General features: G+C 39.2%; 1 protein-coding gene across 1 annotated transcript in view; it reads left to right on the top strand.

Moving 5' to 3' along the window:
• The first annotated feature begins 207 nt into the window (after positions 1-207).
• Positions 208-19,960, top strand: part of ZNF608 (zinc finger protein 608) — a 79,451-nt gene continuing 59,698 nt past the window's right edge. Inside the window, exon 1 of the mRNA XM_086479827.1 lies at positions 208-1,095. Within this exon, the coding sequence (XP_086335953.1) occupies positions 208-1,095 (888 nt within the window). The remainder of the gene's footprint in view (positions 1,096-19,960) is intronic.

The following is a 19,960-nucleotide window of genomic DNA, read 5'->3' as shown; positions in this document are numbered from 1 at the left end:
CTGGTAACACCCAGACAAGAAATACTCAACTTTTTCCCTCCTCACAGGACAAGGTGGACGTGGACTGCAGGTTGTGAACCTAGACACACCTGGGGGAGGAAGACAAGAAGAGTTGAACTTAAGACAGCCCAACGGAGATAAACGAATGTTCCCATATCTCCAAAGGAAAGTTCATCGGATTTTTACTCTAGAGATCTCATATTCAGGATGTCATTGAACACTTCTACTGCAGGAAAAGGTGTGGATCCAAATGCGGTTGACACTTACGACAGTGGCGATGATTGGGAAATCGGTGTTGGGAATTTAATAATTGATTTGGATGCCGATTTGGAGAAGGACAGACAGAAATTTGAGATGAATAATTCTACTAACACCACCAGCAGCAGCAACACCAGCTCCAAGGATTGCGGGGGTCTGGCTTCCAGTGGGGCTAATGCTACCTCAGCCTTAGCTGATGGCCTAAAATTTGCTTCTGTTCAGCCCTCTGCTCCCCAGGGGAATTCCTCTCACAAAGAGACTAGCAAATCAAAAGTGAAAAGGAGTAAAACTTCTAAGGATGCTAATAAATCTCTGCCTTCTGCTGCCTTGTATGGGATTCCTGAGATCAGCAGTGCTGGCAAGAGGCAGGAAGTCCAAGGGCGCCCTGGAGAGGCAACTGGCATGAATTCAGCACTGGGTCAAAGCATGAGCAGTAACCCAAACGGCAATAATAACAACACCAGCAACACCACCACCATTGCCTCTTGTGGGAAAAACAAAGAGGAGAAACCAGGTAAAGCCCCTGGCAGCAGAGGCTCCAAGCGGGATAAGGATGCAGGAAAATCCAGGAAGGACAAGCAGCATGACCTGCAGCAGGGCCACCCCAACAGCAGTGGAGGTGGCAGCAGCCAAGCTCCCCCTGGGCACCTCTATGGCTTTGGGGCCAAGGGAGGTGGTGGTGGAAGCAGCAGCCCCTTCCACTGCACCTCCTCTGCCATGGGGGAGGTGAGCAAAAGTACCCCGGATTCAGGGTTAATGGGGAACTCTATTTTGGTAAAGAAGGAGGAGGAGGAGGAGGAGAGCCACAGGCGAATCAAGAAATTGAAAACAGAAAAGGTAGGACAAAGCTCCTCTCCACCTCTTCTCTTCTGTGTCTCCATGTGTCTATAATAAATGTCCCACAACTGTGTGTTTGGCTCCTGTGTCCTCTCTGCTATTTGTGACAGGCATCTGTTCTTCCTCTTAAAGAAAAAACAAAAAACAAACAACCCTGAGACCTCTTCCCTAGAGAGAAGACACCATGTTTTGAGTGTGCTGCTCTTTCTTCCTTATGATTTCCCCTCCCTGTCCTCAGACCTGGAGAACGTTTCTGTTTTGTCTGTTCCTTTTGATCGCAGTCAGCCAGAAGGAGGAACCCGGAGATGACCCTGACTGAGCTGTCCCCGGTTTTAGCAGAGAGCAGCAGTGTTGGTACCAGTGGGATGGCACGTGTTTGCAGGCTGGAGGTCTGTGTGTTTGCCTAGAGGGGTGCGTAGCTCAGGCTCCAGGAGCAGCAGGTCTTGTATATATGTGGTGACGCTCTTCCACAATACTGGCGGGTGTTCGCAGCCATTCCTCTCCCAAAGACTAAAGGGACCCCTCTCCCTTCTCCTCTGACCTGTTGTCTAGCGTCGAGACCGTGCTCGGGGGGGGTAGACCAGGAGGCATCCGCAGAGACCAGGGCTTTGCTGTTGTGCTTCGTGGAGATGCAGGGTGCTTATCGTACTGGGGGCTTCCATGCTACAGCAGCTCAGAGGCCCCAGGGATGGGGAGGAAGGAGCCAGCAGACAGGCGGTACCTCTCATCTTCATGGAAGGAGGAGGCTGGGAGGAGGGGAATGCACCTTGTGCTGAGATGCATGTGTGCAAAACGGGTTTTGGAACAGAGGGGAGCAGTTTGTCTCCTGTCTGGGGGAGCTCTCCTATCTGAGCCCTGCTGGCTCTTGGATGTGAACTACTCGTTTGTTGAGTGGCTGAAATGTATGAAAGAAATCCGATGGGGGTGTGTGTTTTTCTTCCCTTCTGTTACATTATGAAGGATGCTTTCTGTAAGAATAGATGGCCCCAATTCTGTTCTTTGGGAAGGGGGGAGGGAGAGCTTGGCTTTTGTTAACTGCTGTTTTAAGGAAGTTCTGTTGTCAGCGGGAATTGTTCTGTCCATAGGGCAGAAGGCATCTTCTGGGGGATCTGGGGGCATGTGTTGGCCCAGGATTATGAGTCCAATGAATTCTACAGGTTGTTAAACAAAGATAACCTGGTCTGCCTGAAAAATAAAGCAAACCAACACCCCCAAATGAACAATCTCAAGGTGTTTGATTGTGACTTTATTGTCAGCTGTTGGTCTTACATTACCTGCCTTTACAACTTCCCTGAGTGAATGTTCAGCTATGGGAAAACTTTCGGGTCGGTGTTAACTGTATGGCCTGCAAGTGTCTGGGAGGGCTGAAGGTCTCAGGGAAAACTTAAGTCTTTTTACAACCCATTACTGGCTTTTTTGTATTTCGGTCGTGTTGAAGTTTTTGTAGTATTTCAGTCAACTGGAGGATTAGATTTGGGTGTTCGTGACATTGGATCTTTGTTACAACCGGAAGATAATTTCAAGGGCTTCTGTTCAAGGAAAGGAACAAATTTAATTTCATATTGTATGCATATTATTGCTTTTAAGATAGCATATCTACTGATGAATTTGAATGAGCCTTGTGACCTTTTCTAAATGCAGATGAGAAAACCGGATTGCTGTAATTCATGTGTATATGTTTGCACTTTGATTTATGAAAGTTCTGTTGGCAGCGGAACGATGTCCTAAAATCTCATGGTCTCTTTATTAACTTAGTACAGTAGGCATTTACTTCTGTTGCCAATAGTCTTCAAATTGCAGTTCTCTAATCTGTTTTAACTATCTAGATAAATTGCCCTAATCCGGTCTTCACAATGGCTGTGGTTAAAGAGTCAGAGCCATTTGATTGGATTCAGTGGCTGCCTGGAATGTGGGAGGTACTGCCCTTTTGCAACCCCCTTAGCCTTTTAATCTCTCAGCCAAATGTTCACATTCAACAATTTTGTTTAGCTGGCAATCTGAACATTTCAATATCTCAAAGGCTGCTGTCATGGCAACAGAGATTAGAGGGTGGTGTGGTTTCTCCCGTTTTTTGTGTTGTTTTCACTCACACAGGAAATTGTATGAAGAGTCCATATACATGCAAGTAATCTTACGTGAAATATAAATTGTATGGCATGCAAATTCAGAGCAAACATATATGGAGCAGTTCAGAGCCAGTAGTACACTTTGTGTTGTAGTTGTTGCTCCAGGAGGAGGTTTGGAGCTTGCATTTCCAGCAGCAGCCGCTGCTGTTGGCACACACCGACTTTAATATAGGCTTCGCACATTAGGGTCGTGCAGTGTTGGCCATTGTCGGGCACAATGGTGTGCTCGCTTGCTGTCTTCAATAACATCCCTTAGTGTTTCTCTTCCCAAAGAATGTTCCCTTTTAGACATACAGTAATAATAAAGGTTGTTACTGACAATGGTTGCAACCTTAAGCCCAGCCTGTGGCACTATTAGTTTTCTGTTTGTTGTTCTGGCTTTTTTTTTTCCAAACGTTTAATAATCATTAGAAAGAATTTTTTTTTTTAAAAAAAAGGGTTTAGATTCCTTAAGTGTTCTTGCTTTGACTGTTTATACACTAGAGCATATATGCTGTACTTGCATGAAGCACCTTGTATCTCTAGGTAAATGCAGGGTTGAGACATGTTAAAATCAATTTCCAGTTATCTTAATGTTGTGAAACACATGTCTCATGAATTTGGATACAAATGAGTTCATGCCTGCTGAATCAAAATCTACAGGTTTTTATATGTGGTGTGAAATAGAATGTTGCATTTGTTTACTATTTGTGAAAAGCTTGGAGCAGATGCCCAGGAGTTGTAGTCACTGTTTAACTTTCACAGCATGTTTCAATGCCTATTTTTGGTCTATTTATTCTGTTTCCTTGCTGCAGAAAGTCATGTAAAACATGATAAATTGGATCTTGCGAAGCCTAATTAAATCAATGACTGTGTTCTGCTGGCTCTTTTATGCAGAAACCGCAAGTATGTTGTAAAAGTCGCCACTCCCCTAATATGTGGATAAAGTCAAAGTATGCTGTAATTCTAAGATGTTTGAGCTATATTCGTGCAGCCCATTTTGTGGTTAAGCCACCAGTGACATGTCTGAATAAGTAGCTTTGACAGGTAGGCTAACCACTCCTAAGATTTTTGGTGTTAAAACCTGTATCCATTTTCCATTTCTCATCCATACCGTTTTTAGCAGTTACGGATTGTTTGTCAGCATGAACTCTTCATCTGTTTAGCTAAGGTGTTTGTTGGTTTTTTTTTTTTTTTTGTATTTTTAACAGCTGTTACATAGAAAAGTGTTGAGAGTATCTACAAGAATTTGCTTTGTGTGTGTTGCAGCAACATTTTGGGATTCAAGCAGCCACAATTTACTCTGAGATACCGGAAAATTGTATTTGGCATGTGAAAATCAGTATGTTTACATGAAAGAAGATACAAAGCTATAATCAGAGGTGTCTAGTTGTAATTCTTAGATGAATCAGTCTAGTGATATTCCATGATTGAATTTTTCTCTTGTATTAGCTTATTGCTTCTACTTAAGACAGTGTTTCACATCTGAAAGTTGACTTCAGCAAATCAACATACTGGCTATTGTTGTTTATCTTCACTTTTTTTTTAATAGCAATGTTGAGGGTGTTTTAAACTTCATCAGGGGACTCTGTGTGCGTTTTACCTATTGATATAAATCATTCAAGTACATGCTTTGATTGATGATGTTATGGAGATATGCTTTTCATGTACTTTTCTTGCTGGCCTTGTGTGTAGTTTATTCACTGTGAAATAAAAGGGCAGGGAGGTCACTTGCTGTAATTAAAGAACAAAGTCTATTGTTGTTTGACAGCAAACTGTTTTGAAAGCTACATAAGGGATTTAGCTGTTAAAAACATTGATAACTATGGGTGTCTAACAATAAGCACAGCTCAAGGTTCTTAAAGTTCTGTAGTGCTGTCTAGTAGTGTGACGGTGCTTTTTGAGCTGGGTGAAGAGGTGTTGCCCTTTGGCCGAGGAAAGCTTTCCGTGTGAACCTGCTGACCTCTGCCAGTATGTATGGCCAGAGCTGCTATAGAATTCCTGTGCAAAGCAAGAGTTAGCATAGCACAATGGAGGCCAGTCTAGAACGTTTATAAAATAAAGTAGGGAAGCTGATAACCTTACTCAGAACTACTGGAAAAATATTTCACTTTGGGCATTGGTAATTTTACAATTTTAATAACTTCATAAATACCCAGTAAAAAGGAACGGATTGATTGTGCAGATGTCACGAGGTTAAGCATGTTCTCCATGTTCAAGGGCTTTCCTGCAAGACTTGTTTTAATTATAGCTATATAAAGACTTGTTTTTCCAAAGTAGCATTTTATAGTCCAATAAATGAAATGTATGTTAAAAGTGCTAAGCAAAATCTGCCGTAACCATAGAGGTGTTCAATAACCAGATTCAAGTAACATGGAAGGTACCATCTGTTCCTAGTTTTCAGCATAAAACCAGGAACTGAATAACTGAGATTTGCTCATATTTTTTCGACTCACTTTCTTTTTTTATTATTATCATCATTATTTAAAAAAGTTCACCTGGCACTTTATAGAAGCTTTCTGAAATGCAGTATTACAGGAGAGACTGCGAAAACACATGTTCGTACATACAGTTAACCAGTTCCACTTTCATTTAAAGAGATTTCCAGAAGCTCAGTCATTGAAGAATTTATAGTAGTGAATCACCTCCTGCAGGCAAACACAATAAGGGTCAGTTCTTCAAAGGTCTTACTATTTAGGTAGAACCTGAATTATTCTGTCAATTTTTCCCTACGAGGTAAAAGAAGGGGGGGGGGGGGGGGAGGACTCTCAAAGGATAACTTTAGCAAGCTCTTAACAGTCACCTAATTGTGTATGACAAAATCACTGACTAAAATTTTCCATGCAGAGACTTTTCTGCTCTTCAGAGAAGTGTTACAGAATTGTTGATGGGGGAAATCTACTCTTTTAAAGATTACTTAAGTTCTGAACTGTTAAGCATGAGATTCTTGGCTGCAGCCTACGAGCCCCCGGATAAAACGCTATCCGGCCTTTGTTTGAGGTCTTTTACTGAAGCTAATGACTAGTCTTGTGCCGCCCTGAGATAAATGACATTATCTCTGAGTGGTCTGACAGGAAACAGACATGTTAATGGTGAAGCTGCGGGGAGGATCTGCTGTAACTCTGACAAAAGAGTAAGCTTGGACCCCTGGTTGTGATCATTAACACATAATGCATTCCAGTTTCTCCTACCAGGGCCTCTATAATTGGAAAGCTATTTTATCGACAACAACGTAAATCATAAATCTAAAATGTTCAGTTTTTCTTCCATTCTAAAACTCGTGCCTTCTGTGTTTGGTTTGGTTTTTTTTTTTCCCCTAAGAAATTAATGATGTGTCATCTATAGGCTCCGTATTACTGACGTTTGCGCGAGATTTTGTGGCCTGCTTTCTGTTAATGGGACACATCCTTTGAACCTGAATGCAGGTTCCCCTTTATTTGCTCTGTTATCCATGCGATTTGCATTTGTAAAAGTGGACTAAAAGAGTAAAAAAGTCAGTGTTTCTCCACATCATACACGGTATTACTGGTACATGTGGTATCTAGCACATTTTACAAGCATCATCGGGAATATGGTCTTAGAAATAACTGACATTTTTGCTGTCAGAAACACCACCTTTACTTCTGTTTTGGTTAAAGACGTCTATCCTTTGGATTTCCATCACCCACCCTTGAAAATAAGGTTACATTACTTCTGCAGCTACTTAGGCAGCTCAGTGTTGTTGCCACATGTTCTGTGTTTCTCGAGTATAGCACTTGCTCTTTGAATGGCGTAGCAGCTCTAGGTCCCCAAATTGTTCCATGGTATATGACTGGGATTGCTGAATATAACCAGGCTTTAGAGTCTGCTTTGCTCTGAGCTGAGGTACTGTGTACAGATGGTCTGACAACCACATTATTCTTTATGTAATATGCTTAGCAGCGTACCAATTTTACATTATGCTTAGTAGAGTTCTAACGTACATGGTGATATATCACTGCATTTCCTGAAAGGCTGGAGAGATTATCTGACTTCTTAACTGTGCTTTATTTCTTCCGATAGAAATACATCTTCCCATGAGTCCATAGGGTCACACCTGTGGATCTGTAGATGCAGCGACTTCAGTTGAAGGGCTGGCCATAGTTCTACTAAAAACTAGTATTTGGTTTTGTGTGTTTATGTGTCAAGGAGTTGTTTTTATTTCTTAATAATAATTACAGAAAATATATTGGTCTTTTTTTTTAAATTTTGGTTTATGCATAACGTTTCCTGTTGGGTGAAATATAGCAAACGGTGTTCCCATGAAAATTTCTGACGATGACAGAATTAAAATAGCTTTTTAAAATTTATGAAAGTTCAGTTTTGTGGTTTTTTTTTTCCAATTTGATGAACTTTTTTTCTTTTTCACTTTTTGCACCAGAGTGTTTCTGACCAGTGGAGCTCTTTGTGGTTCAGCGTTTTGCCAAAGTGAATAATAATAGAAGTTATCATATTTTAATTTGCTTAAAAATATGTTTGAAATGAGATAATTTTAATAAAGATAATTACCAGTTTTCATAGCAGGACTTGAGGGGTTTTCTTAAAATGAGATTTTAAATAAAGATATTTTAAAAAATTATTATTATATTCTTGAATTAAAAGCACAATGTACTGGAGACTGAGTAGCCATTTTGGCAAATACGAAGATCAGACTATGACTTTGCTTGTGCTGTAGCCAGGGTTTCAGTAAGCACTCTCTATTGCATTTTCTCTTTTTATTCTGACTAAATGGTCTTGGCAATTGGAACAAAGCCTTTACATTTGAATGAAAGGTTGTAAAACTATTCAGAGTGACTTGACTGACAAGCAAGTTCTTTGTAAGTTTTTTTTCTTCCCTTTTTCGAAAAAGCTGAGAGAAAATGCAAGGGAGTGGGAATAGGTAGTTTCCTCTGATGCCCTTGTTTGCATGTACATGTACACATACGTAACATATATGCTTATATGTAAGACTGCTTGTTTAAACAAATGAAGTGAGCACGTAAGGTTGGTTGCATGCGATTAATAGAATTGATGATTGCATATATAGGTTTTCCAGCTCTAGGGTAGCTGTGGTGTTGATTACATTTTCTGAAATCTTAAGTCAACACTGGAAGTAAAAATGTTGCGTTTTAGTGACAGAAGTTTATAATATGTCTGCTTTTCCTGTAGGATGGCAGATACTGCTGAATCTCAAAAGAGAGGGATCAACTCTTCTAGCATCTACCTGTGACATCTACTGAGGTTATTCAGATGAGAGCCATTGGAAATTAAATGTGAAGCTCTTGTTTCAGTAATTTTGATGTGAAGATGTGCTATGTTGATCTGTATGTCCTTTTGATGAATATTCCTCAACCATTTTGACTTACCTATCTGCAGAAAAAATAAATACTGAACATTTGGTTCCCTTATCTTCTCTCATCTTCCTCTCTGTTTTTGAGTCTTCCTAGCCTAAATCTTATTCCTGGAAACAATCCCACCTTGGCTGAGGTGTTTCTGTCTCCTGAGACTCTCCACCAAATAATAACATAAGAAAAATGTCCTAATGGGGATGTTTGAAACATATGCCAATCGTGGTGTGTGAATGCAGTTTTTGCAGTCAGAAGAGCAAACTACAGTCTATTAATTGTGGTTACTTGGTGTTTTCAAAACACTGGTATTCTAGTTGTTGAATTGTCTTGTCATATTATGCAAGAAGCAGATGGCATTATGCCACAGAATTGTATTTTTATTTAAAGGAACTTTAGAGGTTTTGATGTGTTTTCTTTTCCTCTTATTTCCCTGATGGTTTCTTTTTATTGAAGAGTAACACGAGGAGACCTGGTAGCAATTTTATTGCTTTCCCATAACAGTTTGAAATAATAGCTTGGTCTTTGGTTGCCAGTCAAGTTTCTACCAGTCAGCTTGATTCTGTTTTTTATCATGTGGCAGTGGAATATAAAAAGTGTATGTTTGTAGTTTGCCCTCAGAAACTGGCTTTTTTTCATGCTTCAATTAGCAACAGCAGACTAAGCTCCAATTGGTCACACTTTTGTAAACTCCTAGAGCTTGCTCTCTTCATTTTGATAAAAGAAAGCACCAAGTTTAGGCTCAGTTTCCCAGGAAATTTTAAGGCACATCTGGCCTCTTTAACTGTGTGCACTAGACAGTTTCATTTTGCACACATTTAGTCATTTGCATTAGCCATTGAATTAATTCAGGGGGTTTGTTAAGTCCACCCCTCCTCAAACATAAATTCACACTACTCAAATGCCACCTTTATTGATGAATTTCTGTGATGCTGTGCTGAACTATGGTAGAAATGCATCTTCACAGGAGTGTTACCATAGCTGTCTGTTACATAAGCATACCTTTTATAGTTTTCGCTGCTTCCCTGGCCAGTAAGAAGAGTGAAAAGCAACTTGTAATCTCCTTTCTCATAGTGCATAGGGCCAGACCAAATTATTTTTGGGTTTCCTGTCACCTCCTTGGCTGATTTCTGTGGATGGCTTATGTTAAAAGCAACAATAATGTTTGAATTGGAAGGCTTTGGTCTTTGGGTTTTCATTCTTCGTGGAGAACTGTTTATTTGTGTGTGGTTCGCCACACTACATGGATAGTACTATCAAATCTGTGCTTTATTACAGGCTTACAGCAGTGGAGTAATGGCAGTAGTTGCATGTTTTCAGAGTTTCATGTTCTTGCCAATTCTTTTTTGAAGGAGGGAAATGAAACTAGTCTGTATCTCTGTGACAGAAGGTAATAGTTAGAAGCAACTACAATTAGAAATGGACCTCATTACTCAGTTGAACTTTGTTTTGCTGCTAGGAGTTTTAAATCTGATTTAGTAAATGTCCAGAGAGTTGTTTAGTTAGCTTGCACTGACGGTAAGAATCTAATATTCTAGGAGTATTTCTGGATAGATTGAAAATATTTGACATAAAGTTTTACTGGTTAATTTTTGTCCTGGTTTGAACGTTAGGCAGTGTATGTGAATTGCACGGGAGTTTGGAATTTGAAGGAAAAATACTGCTGTGATTTGAGAACAGTGAAGGTAGTTGTTCCACACCTCTAGTGATACTAGAAAACGAAATTCATAGTCTTACTTCAGCCAGTAGTAAGGTGCAGTGTCATGTACTAGTGTTACTAGTTGCTGCTTAAGGACAGAGTTGTATATGTGTATGTGTGTATGTATATCAATATATACATAAATACGTATGGGGGGAGGTGTATATGTATGTATGTGTGTGTGTATATACACAACTTGAAAAAAGAGCTGCTACTGTCCTACAAATACAGCAACTGAGTTTTGCTAATAGTCTATATTTACATTTCATGTCCAGATCCTTTAACAGTCTTTCCTGTGATGCTGCACCAGATGTCAAACACTGAAGGAGAAAGCTAGCAGCTGTTTCCATTACAGCATTGGTACATTAGCCTCCACGCTTTATTTTAATTTTTATATTCCCCTCCAACCTTTCTTAAGCACCCCTCTGAAAAGGATTTTTCCCTTCTGCCTCCAATTTATCTGTCTGCAGTGTTCTGTGTTATTCTTAGCTTTAAAAATATAAAATGTATGTGTGGTGGTGGTGGTTTTTTTTTTTTCCTTAGGAGCTTAATGCTTTGACTCTTGCTTACAGTGAGCAAGGTCTTACAAGCCCTATCTCAACTCAACTAAGTAGTTCATTGCATTATGTCTGGGTAAGCCCTACTTGAGGTGCATCCAGGTTACAAAACAGGACCCGGTATGACCAATTTGATTATTCTTGTAACAATGTGAGCCACTGTATGATTTATATTTTTTTGCACACTGCCTGAATAGTGTTTTGTTCATTCTTACTCTTTCCTTCACCATCTCTGTGAAAATAATAGTTTCATGGCTGTATGCTGTTATTGCTGAGATATGACTGAAAACTGCACGCAGTACAGTGAAGCACATTCATTTTCATCTAGTACCCGTTTATTGCCTTGAGCACTGTAAATCTGTCAGCTCTTCACGATGCTTTCGCCTCTTTCTTCATTTGCTCCAGCTTCTAGTTTGACAATGTTCCCCTGAGGCAGAATTCTAATCTGCTTCCAATTAGTTGCAAAATGTGACTCAAATTTCCACATTATGGCTGCTGTTTTACTTGCACGCACACATCTAGAAACAAATTAATGCTCTTGAATATTTATTTTTGAGCCTCCAAATTCACTCTGGGAGGAAAACTTGCCAACTATTTTCAAACTACTTCCAAGATTTACATTTTTCCTCAAACTGAAATATATATTTGTTTAAAATGCCTCTTAACGGCTTAATTTTTACAAAACCTTTTCAGCTGGTCAGTAATTACTGAAGATAGGTTGCATATGGATGAATTTGAAAAATGAACGGTTAAGGTTAAAATTCTGTTGTGATTGCTGTGCCAGTTCAGGATATGAGGCATTTCTTTTCTGCAGGACTAGCACAACATTTTTTTTTAACCTCTGAGTAGTTTTTCAGTATAACATACTTACCTGCCACTTGTCTGCCTGCCATCCATTATCTGCAACTCCAGAAGCTGTCACATGGCTGGGAGTAGGGAGACAGAGACTCATTTGGTCTTTGGTGAGTCTTAATAGGTACAGCTAATTAAAATCTGTTCGTGTGCATCCTTTTGTGTGTGTTTGTACTTCTGTGTGTATATACATAAGTACATGGGTGTACCTTTAAAATATTTTATATAAATTGAGTTTTCAGGATTCTCCTGTAATGTTCATATTCCTATGAAGAGTTGCAGTAAGAATATGGCCTTTAGTGTTGTATTTTCATTGGGGAAAAAGTGAAATTTTGAGTGGAAAGTGTGGAAATGTAGACTAAAACACCATGGAGAGGACTGGAATCTAAACCCAAGTGGGAATCTGAACGTCAGTTCTTGTTCAGGCAAAACTGGCATCAGATGCTCCGTGACAATTCTGCTTTATTGCCCATCCACCTCAATGCCTTATGTCTGTAGTTGCCTATAAGGAGAAACACAGTGTATTTAATTCAAATATATCAGTAGCTAAATTTATGGGTGCAAATCTTTAGCGGAGCTTAGCACTCTGCAGCTTGGCAGATTGATGTCACGAGCTGTAATAGACTTTAAATAGGCTTGCAGAATTTCATTGAAAGTATATTGCTGAAGTTGATATTGCTAAGTACCTGTCATTTCTAAATGAGATTTATAGCTGTAAATTTAGCTTTTCATTTACAATAATTCACTATTGATAGACACGGTAAAGAAAAAAATATTTAATTGTCTTTACCATCCCACATTGAGATGTACTCCCCTAGTCCCGTGTTGTATGTATAAACATCTGAATGAAGGTGAAAAGACACACACACTGTGTTTTGGTTCATAGTCCGTGAAAACTTAATTTCCACTAAGAGCAAAAATGTAAAAATAGAGATAAAGGAAAATGACCTTGATGTTATTTTGTTTTCTCTTGGGTTGTGAGTGACTCTTTAACTGCAGAGATGAGAAACCTAACATGTTATTTATTTCTCTAAAGGTTTTGCTGACTCTAGTAGACTCCTGTGATTCACAACATCGTTTTATAAGGAAACGGTATTTGCAAACATTGTGAAATGCTGCAGCAGCATGGCATGTTTTTGTCTCGTACAACATCAAAGTCTTTGAGGTTCAGCTCTGTAGCCACGGTGAACTGCAGTTCCTGTGATTGTCAGTTGTTGAGAGAAAAGTGCACACACAATTAAAATTGGAGTGAAATGCATGTATTTGTAGCTTACAATAACTGACTTAAAGACATCTAGAGTGTTTAACCAGGCCAACACATAAAAAAAATCACCTCCACACATATGTATACACACAGACACACAACCATACATTATTAATTTTTCAAGCAAAAGGCACAGTGCTTGAGAGAAGCATTAAATGCTTTTGTTGATAGCTTATAGTTCTATAAACTCTAAATGAGCTTATTGCCTTTTAACCAGCACTAAATAATAGAAGAACCTATGAGCCTCCACATTGGACAGCAGCCAAGCAGCCACAGAAAGGGGGGAAAAAAAAAAAAAAAGAACTGAATGGTTTAATTGTAGAGCAAATCATTTGTTTACAGATTAAGACCTATTTGGTAGCCAAATCCTATGGACAAGGAGGTGAAAGAATGAGGCACTAAGGTACAGGAAATGAGCTTTATATTTTGTGAGTAAGTCCTGCTATTTTTGCCTCCTCCTAAAGCAGAGGAGGCAAGGAAAAAAAATGAATTGTTTAACAGCAAAGACTGCTGAGCAAAGTGCACATATTAAATAGGAACAAAAGGGTGGGAGAAGGGAAGTGTTGGTGCACCATACACACGGACAGGAACCTGACAACTGGAGCTGCTTCCAGCCAAGGGGCACCAGTCAGTTGCAAGGAAAGGTGCCCTCTTTTGTTTTCTGTCTGAATGGGGTGGGGGAGAAATGCCTCTGTTAATGTGAGAAAGCATAAAACATTTTCTTGAACGTCTTTCCCTGAAATGCAGTTTGGTTTGCTCTCAAGATGTTTTTTTCCACTGTTTTTTCCTTTCTCCCCTTTCCTTTTTAAGAGCGAGTTTTTAAAATGGGCCTTTGTTTCAGTATCATGATTAATTAGTTGACAGTTCAAACGGTTAAGAAGTGCTTATGGTTCCTGCTTTATTGGTGTACAACGTTTTTTTTAAAGACCCACTTACTGGCCTGTAAATTTGAAGATATCGTTTTCATGAGTCATTGATTTAAAGATCAAAGTCAAGAAAACATTATAGCCGAAGTGGAGTAACCTCTACAGTAAAGGTTGTTCAAGCTTCTTCATTTGAACCTCCTCTTTTTCACTGATTTATAGCCTTTCAAAACTTTTACCTTTTAAGTTTTATTTAATGTGACTTCTTTACTGTCATTTCCCCATCACCATCTCTGTGAAAATGAATTTACAAATTCCAAATAGGAAAATGTGTATTAGGGGAAAAAAGGTCATGGAAGAGAAAACATTTTATTTATACAGAACATCCCTGCTGCCGGTAGCTCGGTAGGCAAAGCCTTCTTGGAAAATGTGTCATGATTGTTTGTGTGAAGATTTGGGTTGATTTGATCAGACTATGAACATTCTGAAGAATTATGTTTGGCCTATGTAAAACTCACTATAAATATTCCATTTTCTATCTTCAGTGGCATAGTATGTTTGCATGGGAAAGGGAGTAAGCATAGCTGAGTTTGGCAAGTTGTGTCCGGTCTTTTGAAGTCATTACGAAATATGCTTTTAGTTTGATTGCCCTTTAAATTATAATACAATGGACATTGAGGGGTTTGTTGCTTTGATTAGTGGCAAGTTTATGTAAAGACAAGTAAGAAGATGCAGGGGAAAAAAAAAAGTACTTATTAGTTGTTCATATTTGAAATTCAGTACAGGAATAGGAAAGTTTTTAGTGTACATTAAACTGTATAGTTTCCATAAGGGGACAGGAAAAAAGTTGATGAGCTTCAGGTGTTGCCTCTCAAGTGCTTAGCAACAGTATGTGTTGTTTCTTCTAATATTGCTTAATTGAAATTTACTGACGGTGTATAAAATGTAACTTTCTGCTTATATATAAAGTCATGAAGGAGCATTGCCAGTAGCTTGTGCTATTAAAAATACTACTCTTTCAAACTGTAGTCTACTATGTAGTAACCCTAACAACAGTATTCTTCTTAATAAAGTGGGTTTTTTTTTCTTTATATTTAGTTTCTGCTGTATTTCCTTATCCAGAGAATGAGAGCTGGTACGTGGTGAAGTGCATATAGCTGTATTCCCAAGTAACAGACTACTTCACCCATTGCATTTAGCAGCAGAATTGGGTTGCTTTGAAATGAGTAGCAACATTAGCACTAAAATCTCTGCAAGGAGAATGCTGCCTTGAAAGTTATGTAAGAATCTGGTCTCTTACGTGCACTCTAATTATATGCGTATTTCTGTAGTTTATGTCCTTTTGTTTTCTCCCCAGGCAGTGAAATGCCTGTTCCCATTGGAACATTAAACCAGTCTGTTATCTGATGTCTATTTTGTAAAATGAGTGTTTGGCATCATATTTTCAGTGATTGAAAGCAGTGTTCTAAGTGACCCTTAAAGAACTTTACATTATGTTCTGGTATTGTGATTTTGCTCACATTGTACTTTAGAACTTGTTTAAGGTGACAGGCAGAGCTACAAACCCAGCCTGTAATAGGAAATTTTAAGTCATAGCCTCCACACGGTGATATTTTTTTCGATCTACTTACAAGTATATAATTTTATTGTTGCTACTGCTTCTAACAGATACAGGGATGGTCTTCATACTGCAGGTTAAAAATGATAGCATTGAAGTAACAGCTGAAGTTTCATAAATTCTCAAGACAAAATTACTTTTTTTTTTTTAGGTATGTGAGGCTTAACTATCAGTAGACAAATTCACTCCAGGTTAAGTCTTCCATTTTTGATCAATGTAGTGAAGTATGTAATAGAAAGTTAAGAGTTTGCTTTATGACTAGTACCATATCGGAGTGCTTGATAGACATAATGAACTTCTATGTCTCCTTGGTACAGTAAAAAACAGTAATTAAGCAATTTTGCCCTGAATGTGGGTCTCAGTAAATTCTGAAGGAAATTTGCATTTTAAATCAATGTTTAAGACCAAGAAATTATTTATTCTCAGGATTTGGTAAATATGATACAGGTTTGGTTTAAGTTTTGTTGTTGTACTGGAAGCCAAGGGGCTGGTAAAATTCTGAAAAAAAAAAAAGGAAGTTGCTCACATGATTTTAACTCATTAAGATAAAAATAGCTCTGGATAATATTTATGGTGGCATAAGAGCTCCTTTTTCTTATATTTATCAACTTTTAATTCTTTCCAAAAAAGCCATGCAAATATAATAATACTTTCAGAACCGAGTGGGGGATGAGTGGTTTAACCTGCACTAACAAATTTTCACTATCTTACAGGAGACAGACCTTCGACAAGTTTAAATACAGAGGTCAGAGTACATTTTTCTCTGTCTTATTTGGCCTGCATTTGTATGGTCCATGGCTATTTTTGATCTGGATCTTGCCTCTCTTGCACAAAAGAGTCACTGTTTACTTCCTTTTGGGAATAAAAACCAGCTCCATGGATGCAGAGGGTGACAGACACCTTTGTTGTTCATTCTTATACTTTCAGTATTTTCCATGTCCTGATTTACAGAAGGTCATCTGAAAACTGAAAGTCAATATACCAGGTCTTTCAGGTAATTAGGCTAATTTGGTTTAGTCATTACTAAATTTATAAAGCATTCACTGAGAGACCAGGCTATGAGCAGGGAGACAATATTAGTTACTTTGAGATTAATTGACTCTCATTTTAAACTAAAGCTTCATTTAAAAATAAACTCATATACCACTTTAGAATTGAATTACTGTGTTTCGGTTTGGGGTATGAGAGCAAAGCACCACGACAAGTTTTCTGAGCAGGGAAACGTAAGTTCCTTGGTTTGGTTTAAGTCAGGCTGCACTTGGAGGAAGCAGTACCTCCAAGACTAACTCCTCTTAGAGCACTACAGGAATTCTTTGGTGTCTTTATGGGTTTGTTAGTGTGGAAGGGGACTATGGTAAACAGTGTTTTCTTGACTTCAGGACGCAAAAGGTCACGTTTTTGTTCAGTTCTCTCACAAAAGGTTTTGCATGGCTTCATACAGAAGAGTGTTTGCAAATGTCTTGGCTGTACTGTAGTCTTTGCATCTGGATGGGTAGTGAAGTTGTATCTGTGAAATGGATGTGAATGGACCAGTGCCAGGACACCACTGGTAGCTGACTGCCACAGTGTGCCTCAGCCTGCAGCTATCAGTGGAACAGTTTTGTTCGGTTTCTGAAAATGAAACTTGAGCTGTAATCCCATGTGGGCTCCTAATGGCATCTACCCAGAATACTATCAATACTCATCCTTGATGAGTACTTTCTTATTTTCCCTCCTTATTTTCTAGAAGGTGGGTCATTCCCTAGCCTGCTTCTGTCAAAAAAAAAAAAGGCGGGGGGGGGGGGGGGGCGCGAAAAAGACCAGGTGATGACAACAGCGTGCTTTTTCTTACCCAGTGTCTGACTTGATTGGGATGAAAGGTGGAGTGTGGAGGGAAAGGCAATGATTTCCAGAATAGATGACGTGGGGCTGGTGGTGAGTTGCTGGGTTTGACACCCTTGTTTCAATTTAGCTCAGTTGCAGCTGTAACAAGATGTGTGACTCCAGCCTAAATTTTTGAGTATTGAGTTTATTTGGGCATTCAGACTGACATTTGCGATCTCCTGGTTAACCAGAGCAATATAATGGTGGGGGAAAAAAAAAAAAAAAGAAAAGGTTAATGAGCACTGAAAGTCTTTTTACTTTATTGTATTACATTGCCCAATTTCTTTATGAAGGCCATCACTACTTTATGCGTAATTCCTATTTCCACAAGATGATTGTTCTTACTTTTGTTCACATTTGCGTGATGCTAATTCTTTGCATTTTAATCTCGCATTGTAGTGCCTTTTTCATTTTTTCCTGTCTTGTGCCATATTCAATGTTGGTAGAAGATGTGGAATATAGGGAGAAAATGTTCCTCAAGACCCTCCTGCTCATTTGACAGATTGTATACATAGTCAAATCTCTGTTTCCCTAGTATAGTTTTGTCAGTTTTCCCAGTTGCTTTTGTGGACTTATCAACCGGTTACCGCGGAGAGAAAAGTATTTCCAATTTAATAAGAAAATGTGTTGTGAAACCACAAAAATGTATAGAAATGTCCAAGGTAAGCCCTCTATCTGGAACAACTCTGTCAGGGCTTTCGTTTTTAACAAGGTTTCATTAACCTGAAGGGACTGAGCCTGTAGAAACCTGACTGATGAAATCCTTGTCTCCTTTGCTGTCCTGTTTTGGAAGTCTAGACCTCTTTAGCAACGTTTGAAACCTCTCATGTGGCTCTCTGGTGGCCAGGTGCTCTGGACATAGCTAGGAAGAATACCAGAGATAGCAAGAAGAAGAGTGTTATGAGGCATAATAGTAGGAGCCAGAACCAAGTTAGTTCACGTGAATCAAGCTCACTTAGATACAATGAAAATTCACTGCTCAGTTCTTCAAGGGAAGTTGTTTAAGGCGGGGTGGGGGAGGTTCAGCAACATCTGTTTTCTGGTCACGAGGAGGGATTTTTTATTTATTTTGCTTCTGTTTCCACCCTTGCCACCAGTCTCCGGAATCCACATCTTTTGGAGCTGGTGCAAGACAGGAACAGCCTTGTCTTTACGGCAGAGTCCTAAACAGTCTTTTGGGGATCTTTCATTGGTCTGTTCATTGCCCTGTGAACCCAAGTGAAATAGTTAATGGTAACCTATGGAAATACGAAACCATACGTTTCCTTGTGCAAGTGATGCAATTTGATAGATTCTGTGCTTATGTGCAGATCTGTGCTGTTTAGGGAGCCAGGTAGTGATGTGACTGTAGAAATAGCGTGCTGTTGTTCTGCATTTAGTGCACATTAGCTAGCTTTCTATAAGCTATCCCATGATGAGGAAATAACAAAGCACCTCTTTGGAAAAGAAGAGGAACCAAGAGTGTAAGCCTTTGGCGAGGGAAGGACAGTCTCTCCACTGAGTCTCTGTGTTGCTCACTTGAGGTTGTGACACCGAGTGACTCATGAATCTTGGCTTCATTGTCCTCCTACATTGTGGCCCTAGCCAGATACTTGCAAGTGCTGTGTTTAATGCTGAACTATAGCTTCTCAGTAACCAATATAAATTGGTGGACTCGTTCCTTTTAGATGTTTTCAGAGTGCAGAGGAGCCTATGGCAGTAACTAATTGCCAAAGGGTTAGTATGCCAGCTTTTTCATACAGATGCTTATGCTTGTAGTAACTTGGATTTCAAGCTACTTTCGTCTCAGCAAGAGAAGCCTAAGAAGCACAGTAAACGTACACTGGCTGTTACAGTACTGGGGGCTGAAAGCAAAGCACCGTCTTTCCTGGTTATGGTTAACCTCTGGTTGAACTCTTGACAGCTTAAACTGGCAGCAGCCCCATTTCTCTCTTCTGGAGCTTCCTCTTCCAAATTTGTACATACAGATATTGTGGGAGTTATCGTGATGATGGCTGATGCCATTTATAGGGCAGTGGAGGGCTACCTTGAATGACCTACCCTGAGTAACGTACTTTAGGTAGTTGTAGAAAGAGATAAAGATATTTAATGTATGAGGCTAACGAGCACAGTAATGACAAAAGAGTTTCTAGACTGTTTTACGTTGTCTAACTGAATTAAAGAACCAAAGAGTTATATTAATAAGCCACAGATGTGCAGAGACCTGTAGTTGCTTCCATATAACTGAGCTTGAGGAAGTGTGCGTAATTGAAAATACTTCAGTGTGATGGGGGTGGCCATAAATCTTGTGCATCTAGAAAGTGAAGGCTATCTTTGGTTTGCCCATAAAACCTGTGGCTAGTTTAGTGGCCTTTGATTACCGAACAGTTTCAAAGTATGGTGGTGAAATAATGTTTGTTCCGAAGCTGTTACCTTTATGAAAAGCAACCGTGTATCAGTTAATTAATGATGTTTATAGGATCAGCATGTTGTTCAGTAAGGAAATTCCTCATGTTAATTAAAACGTGAGTGTTATATATCTGATCTTTTAAAAGAATGGCTTGTGTGCTACTCGGTGCCACTGTTACAATGAATTAGAAATAAAAATGTAATAATGAGTATGTTTTCTCTCTAATGAAACTAAGCATGGAGATCTCTTCCCCATGTGTCGCTGCTGTTACAATCAAAAGTGTTGTCAGTATGAAAATTTGAATACCTCCTCC

The sequence above is a fragment of the Leptosomus discolor genome, chromosome Z, assembly GCF_034619465.1.
Source record: "Leptosomus discolor isolate bLepDis1 chromosome Z, bLepDis1.hap2, whole genome shotgun sequence".
Classification (NCBI taxonomy): domain Eukaryota; kingdom Metazoa; phylum Chordata; class Aves; order Leptosomiformes; family Leptosomidae; genus Leptosomus; species Leptosomus discolor.
This window is presented reverse-complemented; position numbering and strand designations above follow the sequence as displayed.